The 20,261-nt window shown below is 49.1% G+C and overlaps 1 protein-coding gene across 5 annotated transcripts in view; it reads left to right on the top strand.

Moving 5' to 3' along the window:
- Positions 1-20,261, top strand: part of LOC110514830 (dedicator of cytokinesis protein 1) — a 611,880-nt gene that overhangs the window by 107,856 nt on the left and 483,763 nt on the right. For all 5 annotated transcript variants that reach the window (XM_090217799.1, XM_090217795.1, XM_090217797.1 and 2 more), the window contains exons 15-16: positions 9,298-9,396; positions 9,529-9,601. In XM_090217799.1, the coding sequence (XP_090073925.1) occupies positions 9,298-9,396; positions 9,529-9,601 (172 nt within the window). The remainder of the gene's footprint in view (positions 1-9,297; positions 9,397-9,528; positions 9,602-20,261) is intronic.

Here is a 20,261-nt window from a genome sequence, read left to right as displayed (position 1 = left end):
CAGGCTCCTCCCATCCCAGCAATGCTACAGTATTACACAGTGCTAGCCAGCAGGCTCCTCCCATCCCATCAATGATACTGTGTTACGCAGTGCTAGCCAGCAGGCTCCTCCCAACCCATCTCATCGTCAGCTACACTTCAGAGGTACTTCATTTGCATATAATCATGTTGATCATCTTCATCGTCTCTTCCAGAGTCTGGGCTGAGCTCGGCAGTAGAGACTAGGGCCTAATCATTAACATCTCTTCCAGAGTCTGGGCTGAGCTCGGCAGTAGAGACTAGGGCCTAATCATTAACATCTCTTCCAGAGTCTGGGCTGAGCTCGGCAGTAGAGACTAGGGCCTAATCATTAACATCTCTTCCAGAGTCTGGGCTGAGCTCGGCAGTAGAGACTAGGGCCTAATCATTAACATCTCTTCCAGAGTCTGGGCTGAGCTCGGCAGTAGAGACTAGGGCCTAATCATTAACATCTCTTCCAGAGTCTGGGCTGAGCTCGGCAGTAGAGACTAGGGCCTAATCATTAACATCTCTTCCAGAGTCTGGGCTGAGCTCGGCAGTAGAGACTAGGGCCTAATCATTAACATCTCTTCCAGAGTCTGGGCTGAACTCGGCAGTAGAGACTAGGGCCTAATCATTAACATCTCTTCCAGAGTCTGGGCTGAACTCGGCAGTAGAGACTAGGGCCTAATCAATAACATCTCTTCCAGAGTCTGGGCTGAGCTCGGCAGTAGAGACTAGGGCCTAATCATTAACATCTCTTCTTTTCTCCAGTCTGGAACTAAATGCGTAATGGCAGCAGCTGAGCCTGATGACTCTGTATGCTACTGGTCTCTGTTCCTTCTCATTCAGGATATCATCTCTCCTGTCTCACACCATATCCCTCCCGTCTCTCTGGGTCTGATATCCTGTAGTCCAGACCCCTCACACCATATCCCTCCCGTCTCTCTGGGTCTGAAATCCTGTAGCCCAGACCCCTCACACCATATCCCTCCCGTCTCTTTGGGTCTGATATCCTGTAGTCCAGACCCCTCACACCATATCCCTCCCGTCTCTCTGGGTCTGATATCCTGTAGTCCAGACCCCTCACACCATATCCCTCCCGTCTCTCTGGGTCTGATATCCTGTAGCCCAGACCCCTCACACCATATCCCTCCCGTCTCTCTGGGTCTGATATCCTGTAGCCCAGACCCCTCACACCATATCCCTCCCATCTCTCTGGGTCTGATATCCTGTAGCCCAGACCCCTCACACTATATCCCATCTCTCTGGGTCTGATATCCTGTAGTCCAGACCCCCCACACCATATCCCTCCCATCTCTCTGGGTCTGATATCCCTCCCATCTCTCTGGGTCTGATATCTCTCCCATCTCTCTGGGTCTGATATCCTGCAGCCCAGACCCCCCACATCATATCCCTCCCATCTCTCCTGGTCTGATATCCCTCCCATCTCTCTGGGTCTGATATCTCTCCCATCTCTCTGGGTCTGATATCCTGTAGCCCAGACCCCTCACACCATATCCCTCCCATCTATCTGGGTCTGATATCCCTCCCATCTCTCTGGGTCTGATATCCTGCAGCCCAGACCCCCCACATCATATCCCTCCCATCTCTCTGGGTCTGATATCCCTCCCGTCTCTCTGGGTCTGATATCCTGTAGCCCAGACCCCCCACACTATATCCCTCCCATCTCTCTGGGTCTGATATCCTGTAGCCCAGACCCCCCACATCATATCCCTCCCATCTCTCTGGGTCTGATATCCTGTAGCCCAGACCCCTCACACCATATCCCTCCCATCTCTCTGGGTCTGATATCCTGTAGCCCAGACCCCCCACACCATATCCCTCCCATCTCTCTGGGTCTGATATCCTGTAGCCCAGACCCCTCACACCATATCCCTCCCATCTCTCTGGGGTCTGATATCCTGTAGCCCAGACCCCTCACACTATATCCCTCCCATCTCTCTGGGTCTGATATCCTGTAGCCCAGACCCCCCACATCATATCCCTCCCATCTCTCTGGGTCTGATATCCTGTAGCCCAGACCCCTCACACAATATCCCTCCCATCTCTCTGGGTCTGATATCCTGTAGCCCAGACCCCCCCACACCATATCCCTCCCATCTCTCTGGGTCTGATATCCTGTAGCCCAGACCCCTCACACCATATCCCTCCCATCTCTCTGGGTCTGATATCCTGTAGCCCAGACCCCTCACACCATATCCCTCCCATCTCTCTGGGTCTGATATCCTGTAGCCCAGACCCCTCACACCATATCCCTCCCATCTCTCTGGGTCTGATATCCTGTAGCCCAGACCCCCCACACCATATCCCTCCCATCTCTCTGGGTCTGATATCCTGTAGCCCAGACCCCTCACACCATATCCCTCCCATCTCTCTGGGGTCTGATATCCTGTAGCCCAGACCCCTCACACTATATCTCTCCCATCTCTCTGGGTCTGATATCCCTCCCATCTCTCTGGGTCTGATATCCTGTAGCCCAGACCCCTCACACCATATCCCTCCCATCTCTCTGGGTCTGATATCCTGTAGCCCAGACCCCTCACACCATATCCCTCCCATCTCTCTGGGTCTGATATCCTGTAGCCCAGACCCCCCACACCATATCCCTCCCGTCTCTCTGGGTCTGATATCCCTCCCATCTCTCTGGGTCTGATATCCTGTAGCCCAGACCCCCTACATCATATCCCTTAGTGTTTTAAGTATCGTAGACTCTTCAACAGAGATGTCAGCATGTTCCAGAGATTTCTGTAGGTCTTTAGCTGACACTCTAGGATTCTTCTTAACCTCATTGAACATTCTGCGCTGTGCTCTTGCAGTCGTGTTTGCAGGACGGCAACAATTTGTCTTAGCGTGGACTGATGAACGTCAAGGCTTTTAGAGATACTTTTATAACCCTTTCCAGCTTTATGCAAGTCAACAATTCTTCATCTTAGGTCTTCTGAGGTCTCTTTTGTTTGAGGCATGGGTCACATCAGGCAATGCTTCTTGTGAACAGCAAACTCAAATTGTGAGTGTTTTTTATACTTCTAGGCAGCTCTAACCAACATCTCCAATCTCATCTCATTGATTGGACTCCAGGTTAACTGACTCCTGACTCCAATTAGCTTTTGGAGAAGTCATTAGCCTTGGGGGGTTCACATACTTTTCCCAACCTACACTCTGAATGTTTTAATGATGTATTCAATATAGACAAGACAAATACAATAATTTGAATTTTTGTGTGTTGTGTGTTATTATTTTTTTGGTGTGTTGTGTGTTATTAGTTTAAGCACACTGTGTTTGTCTATTGTTGTGACTAGATGATCAGATTTGGTGACTAATCTATGCATAAATCCAGGTAATCCAGGTAATCCAGGTAATCCCAAAGGGTTCACATACTTTATCTTGCCGCTGTATATTCACACAATACAACAACATTCTCCTCTCACACAGAGGAAATTACATTCTCCTCCTCTCACACAGAGGAAATGACATTCTCCTCCTCCTCTCACACAGAGGAAATGACATTCTTCTCCTCCTCTCACACAGAGGAAATTACATTCTCCTCCTCCTCTCACACAGACGAAATTACATTCTCCTCCTCCTCTCACACAGAGGAAAGGACATTCTCCTCCTCCTCACACACAGAGGAAATGACATTCTCCTCCTCCTCACACACAGAGGAAATGACATTCTCCTCCTCCTCACACACAGAGGAAAGGACATTCTCCTCCTCCTCTCACACAGAGGAAATTACATTCTCCTCCTCCTCTCACACAGAGGAAAGGACATTTTCCTCCTCTCACACAGAGGAAATGACATTCTCCTCCTCTCACACACAGAGGAAATGACATTCTCCTCCTCCTCTCACACAGAGGAAATGACATTCTCCTCCTCCTCTCACACAGAGGAAATGACATTCTCCTCCTCCTCACACACAGAGGAAATTACATTCTCCTCCTCCTCTCACACAGAGGAAATGACATTCTCCTCTTCCTCTCACACAGAGGAAATTACATTCTCCTCCTCCTCTCACACAGAGGAAATTACATTCTCCTCCTCCTCTCACACAGAGGAAATTACATTCTCCTCCTCCTCTCACACAGAGGAAATGACATTCTCCTCCTCCTCTCACACAGAGGAAATTACATTCTCCTCCTCCTCTCACACAGAGGAAATGACATTCTCCTCCTCCTCTCACACAGAGGAAATGACATTCTCCTCCTCTCACACAGAGGAAATTACATTCTCCTCCTCTCACACAGAGGAAATGACATTCTCCTCCTCCTCTCACACAGAGGAAATGACATTCTCCTCCTCCTCTCACACAGAGGAAATGACATTCTCCTCCTCCTCTCACACAGAGGAAATTACATTCTCCTCCTCTCACACAGAGGAAATTACATTCTCCTCTCGCACAGAGGAAATTACATTCTCCTCCTCTCACACAGAGGAAATGCCATTCTCCTCTCGCACAGAGGAAATGACAGGCATTTGAAGACTACCTGAGCAGCCTTGTTTATCCACTCTGTTATACCCACTGGACAGGAAGCAATGTCAGGTCAACTTGCCCCCCTGTTGTTAACTCAACACATTAACACAACCACCACAAACAATGTTACGATCACCTGCGGCTGTAGGACGACCTTGTTGCTGTCGTAGGTTATCTATCGTACCATTTGGTAGTGCCCGTCTTGACTGCATCAAATCCATGTAAAGAAACAAGCTAGCTACATGAGCCAGCTAACTAGCTAGCTAACATTGCACGGCTAATTGGGGATATTTTGCTACATTCCACGTCCTTGTCTACGACAACTTCATTCCGTCATTGTAATTCCATTTATCAGTGATTTATAAATCTCCTACTTCCCCTTGCTACACATGGTGCCTCTGACTGACTGTGGTTCCTCTGACTGACTGTGGTTCCTCTGACTGACTGTGGTTCCTCTGACTGACTGTGGTTCCTCTGACTGACTGCGGTTCCTCTGACTGACTGCGGTTCCTCTGACTGACTGCGGTTCCTCTGACTGACTGCGGTTCCTCTGACTGACTGCGGTTCCTCCTGCTGACTGCGGTTCCTCTGACTGACTGCGGTTCCTCCTGCTGACTGCGGTTCCTCTGACTGACTGATGATAACAACCAGCTAGGCGTGTGTAGGCTACCGGTACCTCATTTGAATAAGAACTGTCATGAAATGGTTGTTTTCTTAACATTCAGAATGTCATGGTCTATCCTGGTAGGCTACGATGTCACAGATCATCATTTTTGTTGTTACTAGAGGCCTACTGCTGTCTGTTTATATTATGTCTTTGTTGTTACTAGAGGCCTACTGCTGTCTGTTTATATTATGTCTTTGTTGTTACTAGAGGCCTACTGCTGTCTGTTTATATTATGTCTTTGTTGTTACTAGAGGCCTCCTGCTGTCTGTTTATATTATGTCTTTGTTGTTACTAGAGGCCTCCTGCTGTCTGTTTATATTATGTCTTTGTTGTTACTAGAGGCCTACTGTTGTCTGTTTATATTATGTCTTTGTTGTTAATAGAGGCCTACTGCTGTCTGTTTATATTATGTCTTTGTTGTTAATAGAGGCCTCCTGCTGTCTGTTTATATTATGTCTTTGTTGTTACTAGAGGCCTACTGCTGTCTGTTTATATTATGTCTTTGTTGTTACTAGAGGCCTCCTGCTGTCTGTTTATATTATGTCTTTGTTGTTAATAGAGGCCTCCTGCTGTCTGTTTATATTATGTCTTTGTTGTTACTAGAGGCCTACTGTTGTCTGTTTATATTATGTCTTTGTTGTTAATAGAGGCCTACTGCTGTCTGTTTATATTATGTCTTTGTTGTTACTAGAGGCCTCCTGCTGTCTGTTTATATTATGTCTTTGTTGTTACTAGAGGCCTACTGCTGTATGTTTATATTATGTCTTTGTTGTTAATAGAGGCCTCCTGCTGTCTGTTTATATTATGTCTTTGTAAAAAATGAATACTCTTGTAAGTAACGTGTGTGTGTGTCTGGAGGAGGTTGAGGGACCACTGACCTGGTTGATAGAGAATCATATATGAATGTCCCTCCTCCTCATCCCTCCCTCCCTCCCTCCCTCCCTCCCTCCCTCCCTCCCTCCCTCCCTCCCTCCCTCCCTCCCTCCCTCCCTCCCTCCCTCCCTCCCTCCCTCCCTCCCTCCCTCCCGTTCCTCCCTCTCCTCCCGTACTCTCCTCCCTCTCCTCCCGTTCCTCCCTCTCCTCCCGTACTCTCCTCCCTCTCCTCCCGTTCCTCCCTCTCCTCCCGTACTCTCCTCCCTCTCCTCCCGTTCCTCCCTCTCCTCCCGTACTCTCCTCCCTCCCTCCCGTTCCTCCCTCCCGTTCCTCCCTCTCCTCCCGTACTCCCTCCCCACCACGTAGGGCATAGTGGTTTACAGCGAGGCCCTGACCCACCACAGGGATCCACTGGGGAAAGATAATGACTTGTCTGGACCAGGAGCACCAGCTGGTCTCTCCAGCAACACATGTACACACACACACACACACCACACACAACGCACACGCAGCAGTGGTCAGTTTAATATTTAATTTCTAATTTCTTTCTAATTAAGCAGGGTGTCTTCTGGGGACTTGGGTTGGTGGACTGGCTGGAGTTCCTGCTTTATATTAACACAGCCTTAAGCTGATGATACTGGCCCTGGAGTTCCTGCTTTATATTAACACAGCCTTAAGCTGATGATACTGGCCCTGGAGTTCCTGCTTTATATTAACACAGCCTTAAGCTGGTGATACTGGCCCTGGAGTTCCTGCTTTATATTAACACAGCCTTAAGCTGATGATACTGGCCCTGGAGTTCCTGCTTTATATTAACACAGCCTTAAGCTGATGATACTGGCCCTGGAGTTCCTGCTTTATATTAACACAGCCTTAAGCTGATGATACTGGCCCTGGAGTTCCTGCTTTATATTAACACAGCCTTAAGCTGATGATACTGGCCCTGGAGTTCCTGCTTTATATTAACACAGCCTTAAGCTGATGATACTGGCCCTGGAGTTCCTGCTTTATATTAACACAGCCTTAAGCTGATGATACTGGCCCTGGAGTTCCTGCTTTATATTAACACAGCCTTAAGCTGATGATACTGGCCCTGGAGTTCCTGCTTTATATTAACACAGCCTTAAGCTGATGATACTGGCCCTGGAGTTCCTGCTTTATATTAACACAGCCTTAAGCTGATGATACTGGCCCTGGAGTTCCTGCTTTATATTAACACAGCCTTAAGCTGATGATACTGGCTGGAGTTCCTGCTTTATATTAACACAGCCTTAAGCTGATGATACTGGCCCTGGAGTTCCTGCTTTATATTAACACAGCCTTAAGCTGGTGATACTGGCCCCAGGGCCTCTATAGGTCAGTTAGTAGAACATGGCCCCAGGGCCTCTATAGGTCAGTTAGTAGATCATGGTCCTCTGTAGCTCAGTTAGTAGAGCATGGCCCCAGGGCCTCTATAGGTCAGTTAGTAGAACATGGCCCCAGGGCCTCTATAGGTCAGTTAGTAGAACATGGCCCCAGGGCCTCTATAGGTCAGTTAGTAGAACATGGTCCTCTGTACTTCAGTTAGTAGAACACGGTCCTCTGTAGTTCAGTTAGTAGAACATGGTCCTCTGTAGTTCAGTTAGTAGAACATGGTCCTCTGTAGTTCAGTTAGTAGAACATGGTCCTCTGTAGTTCAGTTAGTAGAACATGGTCCTCTGTAGTTCAGTTAGTAGAACATGGTCCTCTGTAGTTCAGTTAGTAGAACATGGTCCTCTGTAGTTCAGTTAGTAGAACATGGTCCTCTGTAGTTCAGTTAGTAGAACATGGTCCTCTGTACTTCAGTTAGTAGAACATGGTCCTCTGTAGTTCAGTTAGTAGAACATGGTCCTCTGTAGTTCAGTTAGTAGAACATGGTCCTCTGTAGTTCAGTTAGTAGAACATGGTCCTCTGTAGTTCAGTTAGTAGAACATGGTCCTCTGTAGTTCAGTTAGTAGAACACGGTCCTCTGTAGTTCAGTTAGTAGAACATGGTCCTCTGTAGTTCAGTTAGTAGAACATGGTCCTCTGTAGTTCAGTTAGTAGAACACGGTCCTCTGTAGTTCAGTTAGTAGAACATGGTCCTCTGTAGTTCAGTTAGTAGAACATGGTCCTCTGTAGTTCAGTTAGTAGAACATGGTCCTCTGTAGTTCAGTTAGTAGAACATGGTCCTCTGTAGTTCAGTTAGTAGAACATGGTCCTCTGTAGTTCAGTTAGTAGAACATGGTCCTCTGTAGTTCAGTTAGTAGAACATGGTCCTCTGTAGTTTAGTTAGTAGAACATGGTCCTCTGTAGTTTAGTTAGTAGAACATGGTCCTCTGTAGTTCAGTTAGTAGAACATGGTCCTCTGTAGTTCAGTTAGTAGAACATGGTCCTCTGTAGTTCAGTTAGTAGAACATGGTCCTCTGTAGTTCAGTTAGTAGAACATGGTCCTCTGTAGTTCAGTTAGTAGAACATGGTCCTCTGTAGTTCAGTTAGTAGAACATGGTCCTCTGTAGTTCAGTTAGTAGAACATGGTCCTCTGTACTTCAGTTAGTAGAACATGGTCCTCTGTAGTTCAGTTAGTAGAACATGGTCCTCTGTAGTTCAGTTAGTAGAACATGGTCCTCTGTAGTTTAGTTAGTAGAACATGGTCCTCTGTAGTTCAGTTAGTAGAACATGGTCCTCTGTAGTTCAGTTAGTAGAACATGGTCCTCTGTAGTTCAGTTAGTAGAACATGGTCCTCTGTACTTCAGTTAGTAGAACATGGTCCTCTGTAGTTAGTAGAACATGGTCCTCTGTAGTTCAGTTAGTAGAACATGGTCCTCTGTAGTTCAGTTAGTAGAACATGGTCCTCTGTAGTTCAGTTAGTAGAACATGGTCCTCTGTAGTTCAGTTAGTAGAACATGGTCCTCTGTAGTTCAGTTAGTAGAACATGGTCCTCTGTAGTTGTTAGTAGAACATGGTCCTCTGTAGTTCAGTTAGTAGAACATGGTCCTCTGTAGTTGTTAGTAGAACTTGGTCCTCTGTAGTTGTTAGTAGAACATGGCTCCAGGTCCTCTGTAGTTCAGTTAGTAGAACATGGTCCTTTGTAGGTCAGTTAGTAGAACATGGGTTTTACAGTATAGTGGTTTGATTCCCGGGACCACCCTTATGTAAAATGTACAGATAACTTTAAATTGCTTTGGATTAAAGCATCTGCTAAATGGTATGTATTATTATATAAAAATTCATTCTCCATTTCCACCTTTCTCTCTCTCTCTCTCTCAGAACGTGATGTTCCCTGGTGCTGGAGATGAGGGCATCTTGGAGTACAAGTCTGTCATCTACTACCAGATAAAACAGCCACGCTGGTTTGAAACCATCAAGGTTTGTCTGTCTTATACCCTTGTGTTTTTGTGAGTGTGTGTGTGTGTGTACATGTACATGTGTGTACTTTAATTTGAGATGCATTGAGTTTCATTTAGCTGTCTGTCTCCTGTTTTACTGTTTAACCTCAAGGTTGCCATCCCTATTGAAGACGTGAACCGAAGTCACCTGCGATTCACCTTCCGTCACCGATCATCTCAAGAATGTAAGTACAAATGTGAATGTTTTTAAGGTCTTTTCTGACTTTATTTACCTGATGGAGAGAGGATGACAGTGAAAAGATGAAGAGAGGATGACAGTGGGGGAAAGATGGAGAGAGGATGACAGTAGGAAGTGATGGAGAGAGGGTGACAGTGGGGAAAGATGGAGAGAGGATGACAGTGGGGAAAGATGGAGAGAGGGTGACAGTGGGGAAAGATGGAGAGAGGATGACAGTAGGAAGAGATGGAGAGAGGATGACAGTAGGAAGAGATGGAGAGAGGATGACAGTGGGGAAAGATGGAGAGAGGATGACAGTAGGAAGAGATGGAGAGAGGGTGACAGTGGGGAAAGATGGAGAGAGGATGACAGTAGGAAGAGATGGAGAGAGGATGACAGTAGGAAGAGATGGAGAGAGGGTGACAGTGGGGAAAGATGGAGAGAGGATGATAGTGGGGGGGAAAGATGGAGTGGGTGACAGTGGGGAAAGATGGAGAGGATGACAGTGGGGGAAATATGGAGAGAGGATGACAGTAGGAAGAGATGGAGAGAGGGTGACAGTGGGGAAAGATGGAGAGAGGATGACAGTAGGAAGAGATGGAGAGAGGGTGACAGTGGGAAGAGATGGAGGGAGGATGACAGTGGGGAAAGATGGAGAGAGGGTGACAGTGGGGAAAGATGGAGAGAGGGTGACAGTGGGGAAAGATGGAGAGAGGGTGACAGTGGGGAAAGATGGGGAGAGGATGACAGTGGGGAAAGATGGAAAGGGGATGACAGTGGGGAAAGATGGAGAGAGGGTGACAGTGGGGAAAGATGGAGGGGATGACAGTGGGGAAAGATGGAGATAGGATGACAGTGGGGAAAGATGGAGATAGGATGACAGTGGGGAAGATGGAGAGAGGGTGACAGTGGGGAAAGATGGAGAGATGATGACAGTGGGGAAAGATGGAAAGGGGATGACAGTGGGGAAAGATGGAGAGGATGACAGTGGGGAAAGATGGAGAGGATGACAGTGGGGAAAGATGGAGAGGGGATGACAGTGGGGAAAGATGAGAGGATGACAGTGGGGAAAGATGGAGAGAGGATGACAGTAGGAAGTGATGGAGAGAGGGTGACAGTGGGGAAAGATGGAGAGAGGATGACAGTGGGGAAAGATGGAAAGGGGATGACAGTGGGGAAAGATGGAGAGAGGGTGACAGTGGGGAAAGATGGAGGGGATGACTGGGGAAAGATGGAGAGAGGATGACAGTGGGGAAAGATGGAGAGAGGATGACAGTGGGGAAAGATGGAGAGGGGATGACAGTGGGAAGAGATGGAGAGAGGATGACAGTGGGAAGAGATGGAGAGAGGATGACAGTGGGAAGAGATGGAGAGAGGATGACAGTGGGAAGAGATGGAGAGAGGATGACAGTGGGAAGAGATGGAGAGAGGATGACAGTAGGAAGTGATGGAGAGAGGATGACAGTGGGGAAAGATGGAGATAGGATGACAGTGGGGAAAGATGGAGATAGGATGACAGTGGGGAAAGATGGAGATAGGATGACAGTGGGGAAAGATGGAGAGAGGGTGACAGTGGGGAAAGATGGAGAGATGATGACAGTGGGGAAATATGGAAAGGGGATGACAGTGGGGAAAGATGGAGAGGATGACAGTGGGGAAAGATGGAGAGGGGATGACAGTGGGAAAAGATGGAGAGGATGACAGTGAGGAAAGATGAAGAGAGGATGACAGTGGGGAAAGATGAAGAGAGGATGACAGTGGGGAAAGATGGAGAGAGGATGACAGTAGGGAAAGATGGAGAGGGGATGACAGTGGGAAGAGATGGAGAGAGGATGACAGTGGGAAGAGATGGAGAGAGGATGACAGTGGGAAGAGATGGAGAGAGGATGACAGTGGGAAGAGATGGAGAGAGGATGACAGTGGGAAGAGATGGAGAGAGGATGACAGTGGGAAGAGATGGAGAGAGAATGACAGTGGGAAGAGATGGAGAGAGGATGATAGTGGGAAGAGATGGAGAGAGGGTGAAAGTGGGGAAAGATGGAAAGGGTGACAGTGGGGAAAGATGGAGAGATGGTGACAGTGGGGAAAGATGGAGAGATGATGACAGTGGGGAAATATGGAAAGGGGATGACAGTGGGGAAAGATGGAGAGGATGACAGTGGGGAAAGATGGAGAGGGGATGACAGTGGGAAAAGATGGAGAGGATGACAGTGAGGAAAGATGAAGAGAGGATGACAGTGGGGAAAGATGAAGAGAGGATGACAGTGGGGAAAGATGGAGAGAGGATGACAGTGGGGAAAGATGGAGAGGGGATGACAGTGGGAAGAGATGGAGAGAGGATGACAGTGGGAAGAGATGGAGAGAGGATGACAGTAGGAAGAGATGGAGAGAGGATGACAGTGGGAAGAGATGGAGAGAGGATGACAGTGGGAAGAGATGGAGAGAGGATGACAGTGGGAAGAGATGGAGAGAGGATGACAGTGGGAAGAGATGGAGAGAGAATGACAGTGGGAAGAGATGGAGAGAGGATGATAGTGGGAAGAGATGGAGAGAGGGTGAAAGTGGGGAAAGATGGAGAGATGGTGACAGTGGGGAAAGATGGAGAGATGGTGACAGTGGGGAAAGATGGAGAGGGGGTGACAGTGGGGAAAGATGGAGAGGGGGTGACAGTGGGGAAAGATGGAGAGGGGGTGACAGTGGGGAAAGATGGAGAGGGGGTGACAGTGGGGAAAGATGGAGAGGGGGTGACAGTGGGGAAAGATGGAGAGGGGGTGACAGTGGGGAAAGATGGAGAGGGGGTGACAGTGGGGAAAGATGGAGAGAGGATGACAGTGGGGAAAGATGGAGAGAGGATGACAGTGGGGAGAGAGGGTGACAGTGGGGAAAGATGGAGAGAGGGTGACAGTGGGGAAAGATGGAGAGGGGATGACAGTGGGGAAAGATGGAGAGAGGGTGACAGTGGGGAAAGATGGAGAGAGGGTGACAGTGGGGAAAGATGGAGAGGGTGACAGTGGGGAAAGATGGAGAGAGGGTGACAGTGGGGAAAGATGGAGAGAGGGTGACAGTGGGGAAAGATGGAGAGAGGGTGACAGTGGGGAAAGATGGAGAGGGGATGACAGTGGGGAAAGATGGAGAGAGGGTGACAGTGGGGAAAGATGGAGAGGGGATGACAGTGGGGAAAGATGGAGAGAGGGTGACAGTGGGGAAAGATGGAGAGAGGGTGACAGTGGGGAAAGATGGAGAGAGGGTGACAGTGGGGAAAGATGGAGAGAGGGTGACAGTGGGGAAAGATGGAGAGAGGGTGACAGTGGGGATAGATGGAGAGGGGGTGACAGTGGGGAAAGATGGAGAGAGGATGACAGTGGGGAAAGATGGAGAGAGGATGACAGTGGGGAAAGATGGAGAGAGGGTGACAGTGGGGAAAGATGGAGAGAGGGTGACAGTGGGGAAAGTTGGAGAGGGGATGACAGTGGGGAAAGATGGAGAGACGGTGACAGTGGGGAAAGATGGAGGTAACTTAGATCACTAGGCCACAAGCACAAATATAAATTCATGGACCACTAGACCACCCTATGCCATGAGCACAAATATAAATTCATAATTTAGACCAGTAGGCTACGAGCACAAATGTAAATTCATACAATTATTCAGACAATGAATTCATAAATACTAAGCAATTGGCTCCTAACCTGTCCCCAGTCGTCCAAGTCAAGCAGACTGGGTCCTGGCCCTACATCCTGGCACTCATAGGGATCAGGAGGCCATTTAGGACACAAGCCCTGGTCATAACACTTACTATACAGTTCATCCTGTGTCACTTTAATTCTGGAATGAAATTCCCCTACATAGATGAGATTCATGTTATTCTGTTGGAATGGCCGGCCTGGTTGTCGTTGATCCCATGCTGGCTGTCGTTGATCCCTGGCTGGCTGTCGTTGATCCCTGGCTGGCTGTCGTTGATCCCTGGCTGGCTGTCGTTGATCCCGGGCTGGCTGTCGGTGGGCCCACGCTGGCTGTCGGTGGGCCCAAGGCTGGCTGTCGGTGGGCCCGTGCTGGCTGTCGGTGGGCCCAAGGCTGGCTGTCGGTGGGCCCAAGGCTGGCTGTCGGTGGGCCCAAGGCTGGCTGTCGGTGGGGCCAAGGCTGGCTGTCGGTGGGGCCAAGGCTGGCTGTCGGTGGGGCCAAGGCTGGCTGTCGGTGGGGCCAAGGCTGGCTGTCGGTGGGCCCGTGCTGGCTGTCGGTGGGCCCGTGCTGGCCCGTGCTGGCTGTCGGTGGGGCCAAGGCTGGCTGTCGGTGGGGCCAAGGCTGGCTGTCGGTGGTGCCCGGGCTGGCTGTCGGAGGGCCTGGGCTGGGAGAATTAAATGCCTGTAACTGCTCATTTGTATGTTGGGAAAGGCGTCCGCCTGGCTGAAGGGACTCCATTCTAAATGTATGTATTTATTTTTGTTAGTGTTTTTAATGTTTATGGGTGTGGAACAGGGCTGAGGAAGCCTGTCCTGGCAGTCTTGTTGCTCCATCTGCTCGCCTCATGGTGTATTATCGGTTAGTCCAGCCAAGAGGAGCTGGGAGAGGCGGCCGTATGCAAAACGATCAATTAGCAGGTCCAGACAGCCTGGACTGGGGGTTGTCTGTTTGAAACGTGCTGTATTTAGGGTGAAGCTATCCGTCCTCTCCTTCAGCATTGACAGACACTGTTGTGGGCTTCAGCAAAGACTAATCCTCTAGCACGGTTTACTTCTCATACACTCAGCCAGCCAGCCAGCCAGCCAGTCACTCAGCCAGCCAGCCACCCAGACAGCCAGTCAGTCACTCAGCCAGTCACACAGCCAGCCAGTCAGTCACTCAGCCAGCCAGCCAGCCAGTCAGTCACTCAGCCAGCCAGCCTGCCAGTCAGTCACTCGGCCAGTCAGTCAGTCACTCGGCCAGTCAGTCAGTCACTCGGCCAGTCAGTCAGTCACTCGGCCAGTCAGTCAGTCACTCGGCCAGTCAGTCAGTCACTCGGCCAGTCAGTCAGTCACTCGGCCAGTCAGTCAGTCACTCGGCCAGTCAGTCAGTCACTCGGCCAGTCAGTCAGTCACTCGGCCAGTCAGTCAGTCACTCGGCCAGTCAGTCAGTCACTCGGCCAGTCAGTCAGTCACTCGGCCAGTCAGTCAGTCACTCGGCCAGTCAGTCAGTCACTCGGCCAGTCAGTCAGTCACTCGGCCAGTCAGTCAGTCACTCGGCCAGTCAGTCAGTCACTCGGCCAGTCAGTCAGTCACTCGGCCAGTCACTCACTCACTCGGCCAGTCACTCACTCACTCGGCCAGTCACTCACTCACTCGGCCAGTCACTCACTCACTCGGCCAGTCACTCACTCACTCGGCCACTCACTCACTCACTCACTCACTCACTCACTCACTCACTCAGCCAGTCAGTCAGTCAGTCAGTCACTCAGCCAGCCAGTCAGTCAGTCAGTCAGTCAGTCACTCAGCCAGCCTGCCAGTCAGTCACTCGGCCAGTCAGTCAGTCACTCGGCCAGTCAGTCAGTCACTCGGCCAGTCAGTCAGTCACTCGGCCAGTCAGTCAGTCACTCGGCCAGTCAGTCAGTCACTCGGCCAGTCAGTCAGTCACTCGGCCAGTCAGTCAGTCACTCGGCCAGTCAGTCAGTCACTCGGCCAGTCAGTCAGTCACTCGGCCAGTCAGTCAGTCACTCGGCCAGTCAGTCAGTCACTCGGCCAGTCACTCACTCACTCGGCCAGTCACTCACTCACTCGGCCAGTCACTCACTCACTCGGCCAGTCACTCACTCACTCGGCCAGTCACTCACTCACTCACTCACTCACTCAGCCAGCCAGCCAGCCAGTCAGTCAGTCAGTCAGTCAGTCAGTCACTCAGCCAGCCAGTCAGTCAGTCAGTAACTCACCCAGCCAGCCAGTCATTCACTCAGCCAGCCAGTCAGTCACTCAGTCAGCCAGTCAGTCAGTTTCTCAGCCAGCCAGCCAGTCAGTCACTCACTCAGCCAGCCAGTCAGTCAGTCAGTAACTCAGCCAGCCAGCCAGTCATTCACTCAGCCAGCCAGTCAGTCACTCAGCCAGCCAGTCAGTCACTCAGCCAGCCAGTCAGTCACTCAGCCAGTCAGTCAGCCACTCAGCCAGTCAGTCACTCAGCCAGCCAGCCAGTCAGTCACTCAGCCAGCCAGTCAGTCACTCAGCCAGTCAGTCAGCCACTCAGCCAGTCAGTCACTCAGCCAGCCAGCCAGTCAGTCACTCAGCCAGCCAGTCAGTCACTCAGCCAGTCAGTCAGCCAGCCAGCCAGTCAGTCAGTCAGCCAGCCAGCCAGTCAGTCACTCAGCCAGCCAGCCAGTCAGTCACTCAGCCAGCCAGCCAGTCAGTCACTCAGCCAGCCAGTCAGTCACTCAGCCAGCCAGTCAGTCACTCAGCCAGCCAGTCAGTCACTCAGCCAGTCAGTCAGCCAGCCAGCCAGTCAGTCACTCAGCCAGCCAGCCAGTCAGTCACTCAGCCAGCCAGCCAGTCAGTCACTCAGCCAGCCAGTCAGTCACTCAGCCAGCCAGTCAGGCTGTGCACCTGCCCAGTCAAGTGAAATCCATAGATTAGGGTCTAATGAATTCATTTAAATGGACAATGTTCCTTCTTTTAACTGTAATTCAGTCAAATCCTATAAATTGTTGCATGTTGCGTTTTTAAATAATTTTCCTTCAGTATAGTTAATTGCCTTGTCTTTCTGGCTCAGGTTGGATGATTACCTGAGGTATGTTTAATGGCTGATATTTCCCGTCCTGCCCTATTCACCTGTTGGGGACGATGTTATCATTCAGTGTATAGGAGAGAGAGAGAGAGAGAGTACATTTCAGAGGGTTCATTCTAGGTCAGTGAACAGCTGAGATGTACAGGTTTCTGGACAAAATAATCCACTGACTCCCAGCTGTTTTAATCTGTGACTCTGTGCTTGTGTCTGATGGAAGTCATTGCGTAGTGAATCCACTCCTCTCCTGATTCCGCAGCATACATACCGTAGTCCTCTTCTGTCTTTCTATTGGTTGTCTTCCAGTCCAGCGAGCAGAGCGATTTATTCACCGCGCCAGGCTACGGGGCAGAAAACCAATAAGTTGATTTATACAGATTGAATGCACCAGACGCTCCCGGTGAATCACGCTCCTGAACGTCACGTAAATTTGAGCTTGTTGATCTGTGATGGTGATGTATTCGGTCCCATCCGACTTTAAACTTAACCGGACACAGCCGTTACTCTCCTCTCGGTTTATATAGGACCCACACGGAGGCTGCTTCACAAATACTGTTCTATTGTCTATGTGGTACCCTCAGGGTCTGGTCTGAATATACAGTGTGCTGACATCATTCTCCCTGGGGGATCATGTAGCGAAGATGTAGTGTAAATACACTCTGAATATACAGTGTGCTGACATCATTCTTCCTGGGGGATAGTGTAGCGAAGATGTAGTGTAAATACACTCTGAATATACAGTGTGCTGACATCATTCTCCCTGGGGGATCGTGTAGCGAAGATGTAGTGAGAATACACTCTGAATATACAGTGTGCTGACATCATTCTACCTGGGGGATAGTGTAGCGAAGATGTAGTGAGAATACACTCTGAATATACAGTGTGCTGACATCATTCTACCTGGGGGATAGTGTAGCGAAGATGTAGTGAGAATACACTCTGAATATACAGTGTGCTGACATCATTCTCCCTGGGGGATCGTGTAGCGAAGATGTAGTGAGAATACACTCTGAATATACAGTGTGCTGACATCATTCTCCCTGGGGGATCGTGTAGCGAAGATGTAGTGAGAATACACTCTGAATATACAGTGTGCTGACATCATTCTCCCTGGGGGATCGTGTAGCGAAGATGTAGTGAGAATACACTCTGAATATACAGTGTGCTGACATCATTCTCCCTGGGGGATCGTGTAGCGAAGATGTAGTGAGAATACACTCTGAATATACAGTGTGCTGACATCATTCTCCCTGGGGGATAGTGTAGCGAAGATGTAGTGAGAATACACTCTGAATATACAGTGTGCTGACATCATTCTCCCTGGGGGATCGTGTAGCGAAGATGTAGTGAGAATACACTCTGAATATACAGTGTGCTGACATCATTCTCCCTGGGGGATAGTGTAGCGAAGATGTAGTGAGAATACACTCTGAATATACAGTGTGCTGACATCATTCTCCCTGGGGGATCGTGTAGCGAAGATGTAGTGAGAATACACTCTGAATATACAGTGTGCTGACATCATTCTCCCTGGGGGATAGTGTAGCGAAGATGTAGTGAGAATACACTCTGAATATACAGTGTGCTGACATCATTCTCCCTGGGGGATCGTGTAGCGAAGATGTAGTGAGAATACACTCTGAATATACAGTGTGCTGACATCATTCTCCCTGGGGGATAGTGTAGCGAAGATGTCGTGTAAATACACTCTGAATATACAGTGTGCTGACATCATTCTCCCTGGGGGATAGTGTAGCAAAGATGTAGTGTAAATACACTCTGAATATACAGTGTGCTGACATCATTCTCCCTGGGGGATAGTGTAGCGAAGATGTAGTGTAAATACACTCTGAATATACAGTGTGCTGACATCATTCTCCCTGGGGGATAGTGTAGCGAAGATGTAGCAAGAATACACTCTGAATATACAGTGTGCTGACATCATTCTCCCTGGGGGATAGTGTAGCGAAGATGTAGCGCAAATACACTCTGAATATACAGTGTGCTGACATCATTCTCCCTGGGGGATAGTGTAGCGAAGATGTAGTGCGAATACACTCTGAATATACAGTGTGCTGACATCATTCTCCCTGGGGGATAGTGTAGCGAAGATGTAGTGAGAATACACTCTGAATATACAGTGTGCTGACATCATTCTCCCTGGGGGATCGTGTAGCGAAGATGTAGCGAGAATACACTCTGAATATACAGTGTGCTGACATCATTCTCCCTGGGGGATAGTGTAGCAAAGATGTAGTGTAAATACACTCTGAATATACAGTGTGCTGACATCATTCTCCCTGGGGGATCGTGTAGCGAAGATGTAGTGAGAATACACTCTGAATATACAGTGTGCTGACATCATTCTCCCTGGGGGATAGTGTAGCGAAGATGTAGTGAGAATACACTCTGAATATACAGTGTGCTGACATCATTCTCCCTGGGGGATAGTGTAGCGAAGATGTAGTGAGAATACACTCTGAATATACAGTGTGCTGACATCATTCTCCCTGGGGGATCGTGTAGCGAAGATGTAGTGAGAATACACTCTGAATATACAGTGTGCTGACATCATTCTCCCTGGGGGATCGTGTAGCGAAGATGTAGTGAGAATACACTCTGAATATACAGTGTGCTGACATCATTCTCCCTGGGGGATCGTGTAGCGAAGATGTAGTGAGAATACACTCTGAATATACAGTGTGCTGACATCATTCTCCCTGGGGGATAGTGTAGCGAAGATGTAGTGAGAATACACTCTGAATATACAGTGTGCTGACATCATTCTCCCTGGGGGATAGTGTAGTGAAGATGTTGTGAGAATACACTCTGAATATACAGTGTGCTGACATCATTCTCCCTGGGGGATCGTGTAGCGAAGATGTAGTGAGAATACACTCTGAATATACAGTGTGCTGACATCATTCTCCCTGGGGGATAGTGTAGCGAAGATGTAGTGAGAATACACTCTGAATATACAGTGTGCTGACATCATTCTCCCTGGGGGATAGTGTAGCGAAGATGTAGTGAGAATACACTCTGAATATACAGTGTGCTGACATCATTCTCCCTGGGGGATAGTGTAGCGAAGATGTAGTGAGAATACACTCTGAATATACAGTGTGCTGACATCATTCTCCCTGGGGGATCGTGTAGCGAAGATGTAGTGAGAATACACTCTGAATATACAGTGTGCTGACATCATTCTCCCTGGGGGATCGTGTAGCGAAGATGTAGTGAGAATACACTCTGAATATACAGTGTGCTGACATCATTCTCCCTGGGGGATCGTGTAGCGAAGATGTAGTGAGAATACACTCTGAATATACAGTGTGCTGACATCATTCTCCCTGGGGATAGTGTAGCGAAGATGTAGCGAGAATACACTCTGAATATACAGTGTGCTGACATCATTCTCCCTGGGGATAGTGTAGCGAAGATGTAGTGAGAATACACTCTGAATATACAGTGTGCTGACATCATTCTCCCTGGGGGATAGTGTAGCGAAGATGTAGTGAGAATACACTCTGAATATACAGTGTGCTGACATCATTCTCCCTGGGGATAGTGTAGCGAAGATGTAGCGAGAATACACTCTGCCATATGGACTGGATACAACACAATTATTGCAGTTCAGATTATTGGACTCCTATGTGTCCTGACTGAGGATGGGATAGTGTATGATTCATGTGTGTTGTGTTCTGGTTGTCTGGTTCAGTGGGCCTGGGCTCTAACTGGTTGTCTGGTTCAGTGGGCCTGGGCTCTAACTGGTTGTCTGGTTCAGTGGGCCTGGGCTCTAACTGGTTGTCTGGTTCAGTGGGCCTGGGCTCTAACTGGTTGTCTGGTTCAGTGGGCCTGGGCTCTAACTGGTTGTCTGGTTCAGTGGGCCTGGGCTCTAACTGGTTGTCTGGTTCAGTGGGCCTGGGCTC

This window comes from Oncorhynchus mykiss, chromosome 23 (genome assembly GCF_057628025.1).
Source record: "Oncorhynchus mykiss isolate SJ-2025 chromosome 23, ASM5762802v1, whole genome shotgun sequence".
Lineage (NCBI taxonomy): Eukaryota > Metazoa > Chordata > Actinopteri > Salmoniformes > Salmonidae > Oncorhynchus > Oncorhynchus mykiss.
This window is presented reverse-complemented; position numbering and strand designations above follow the sequence as displayed.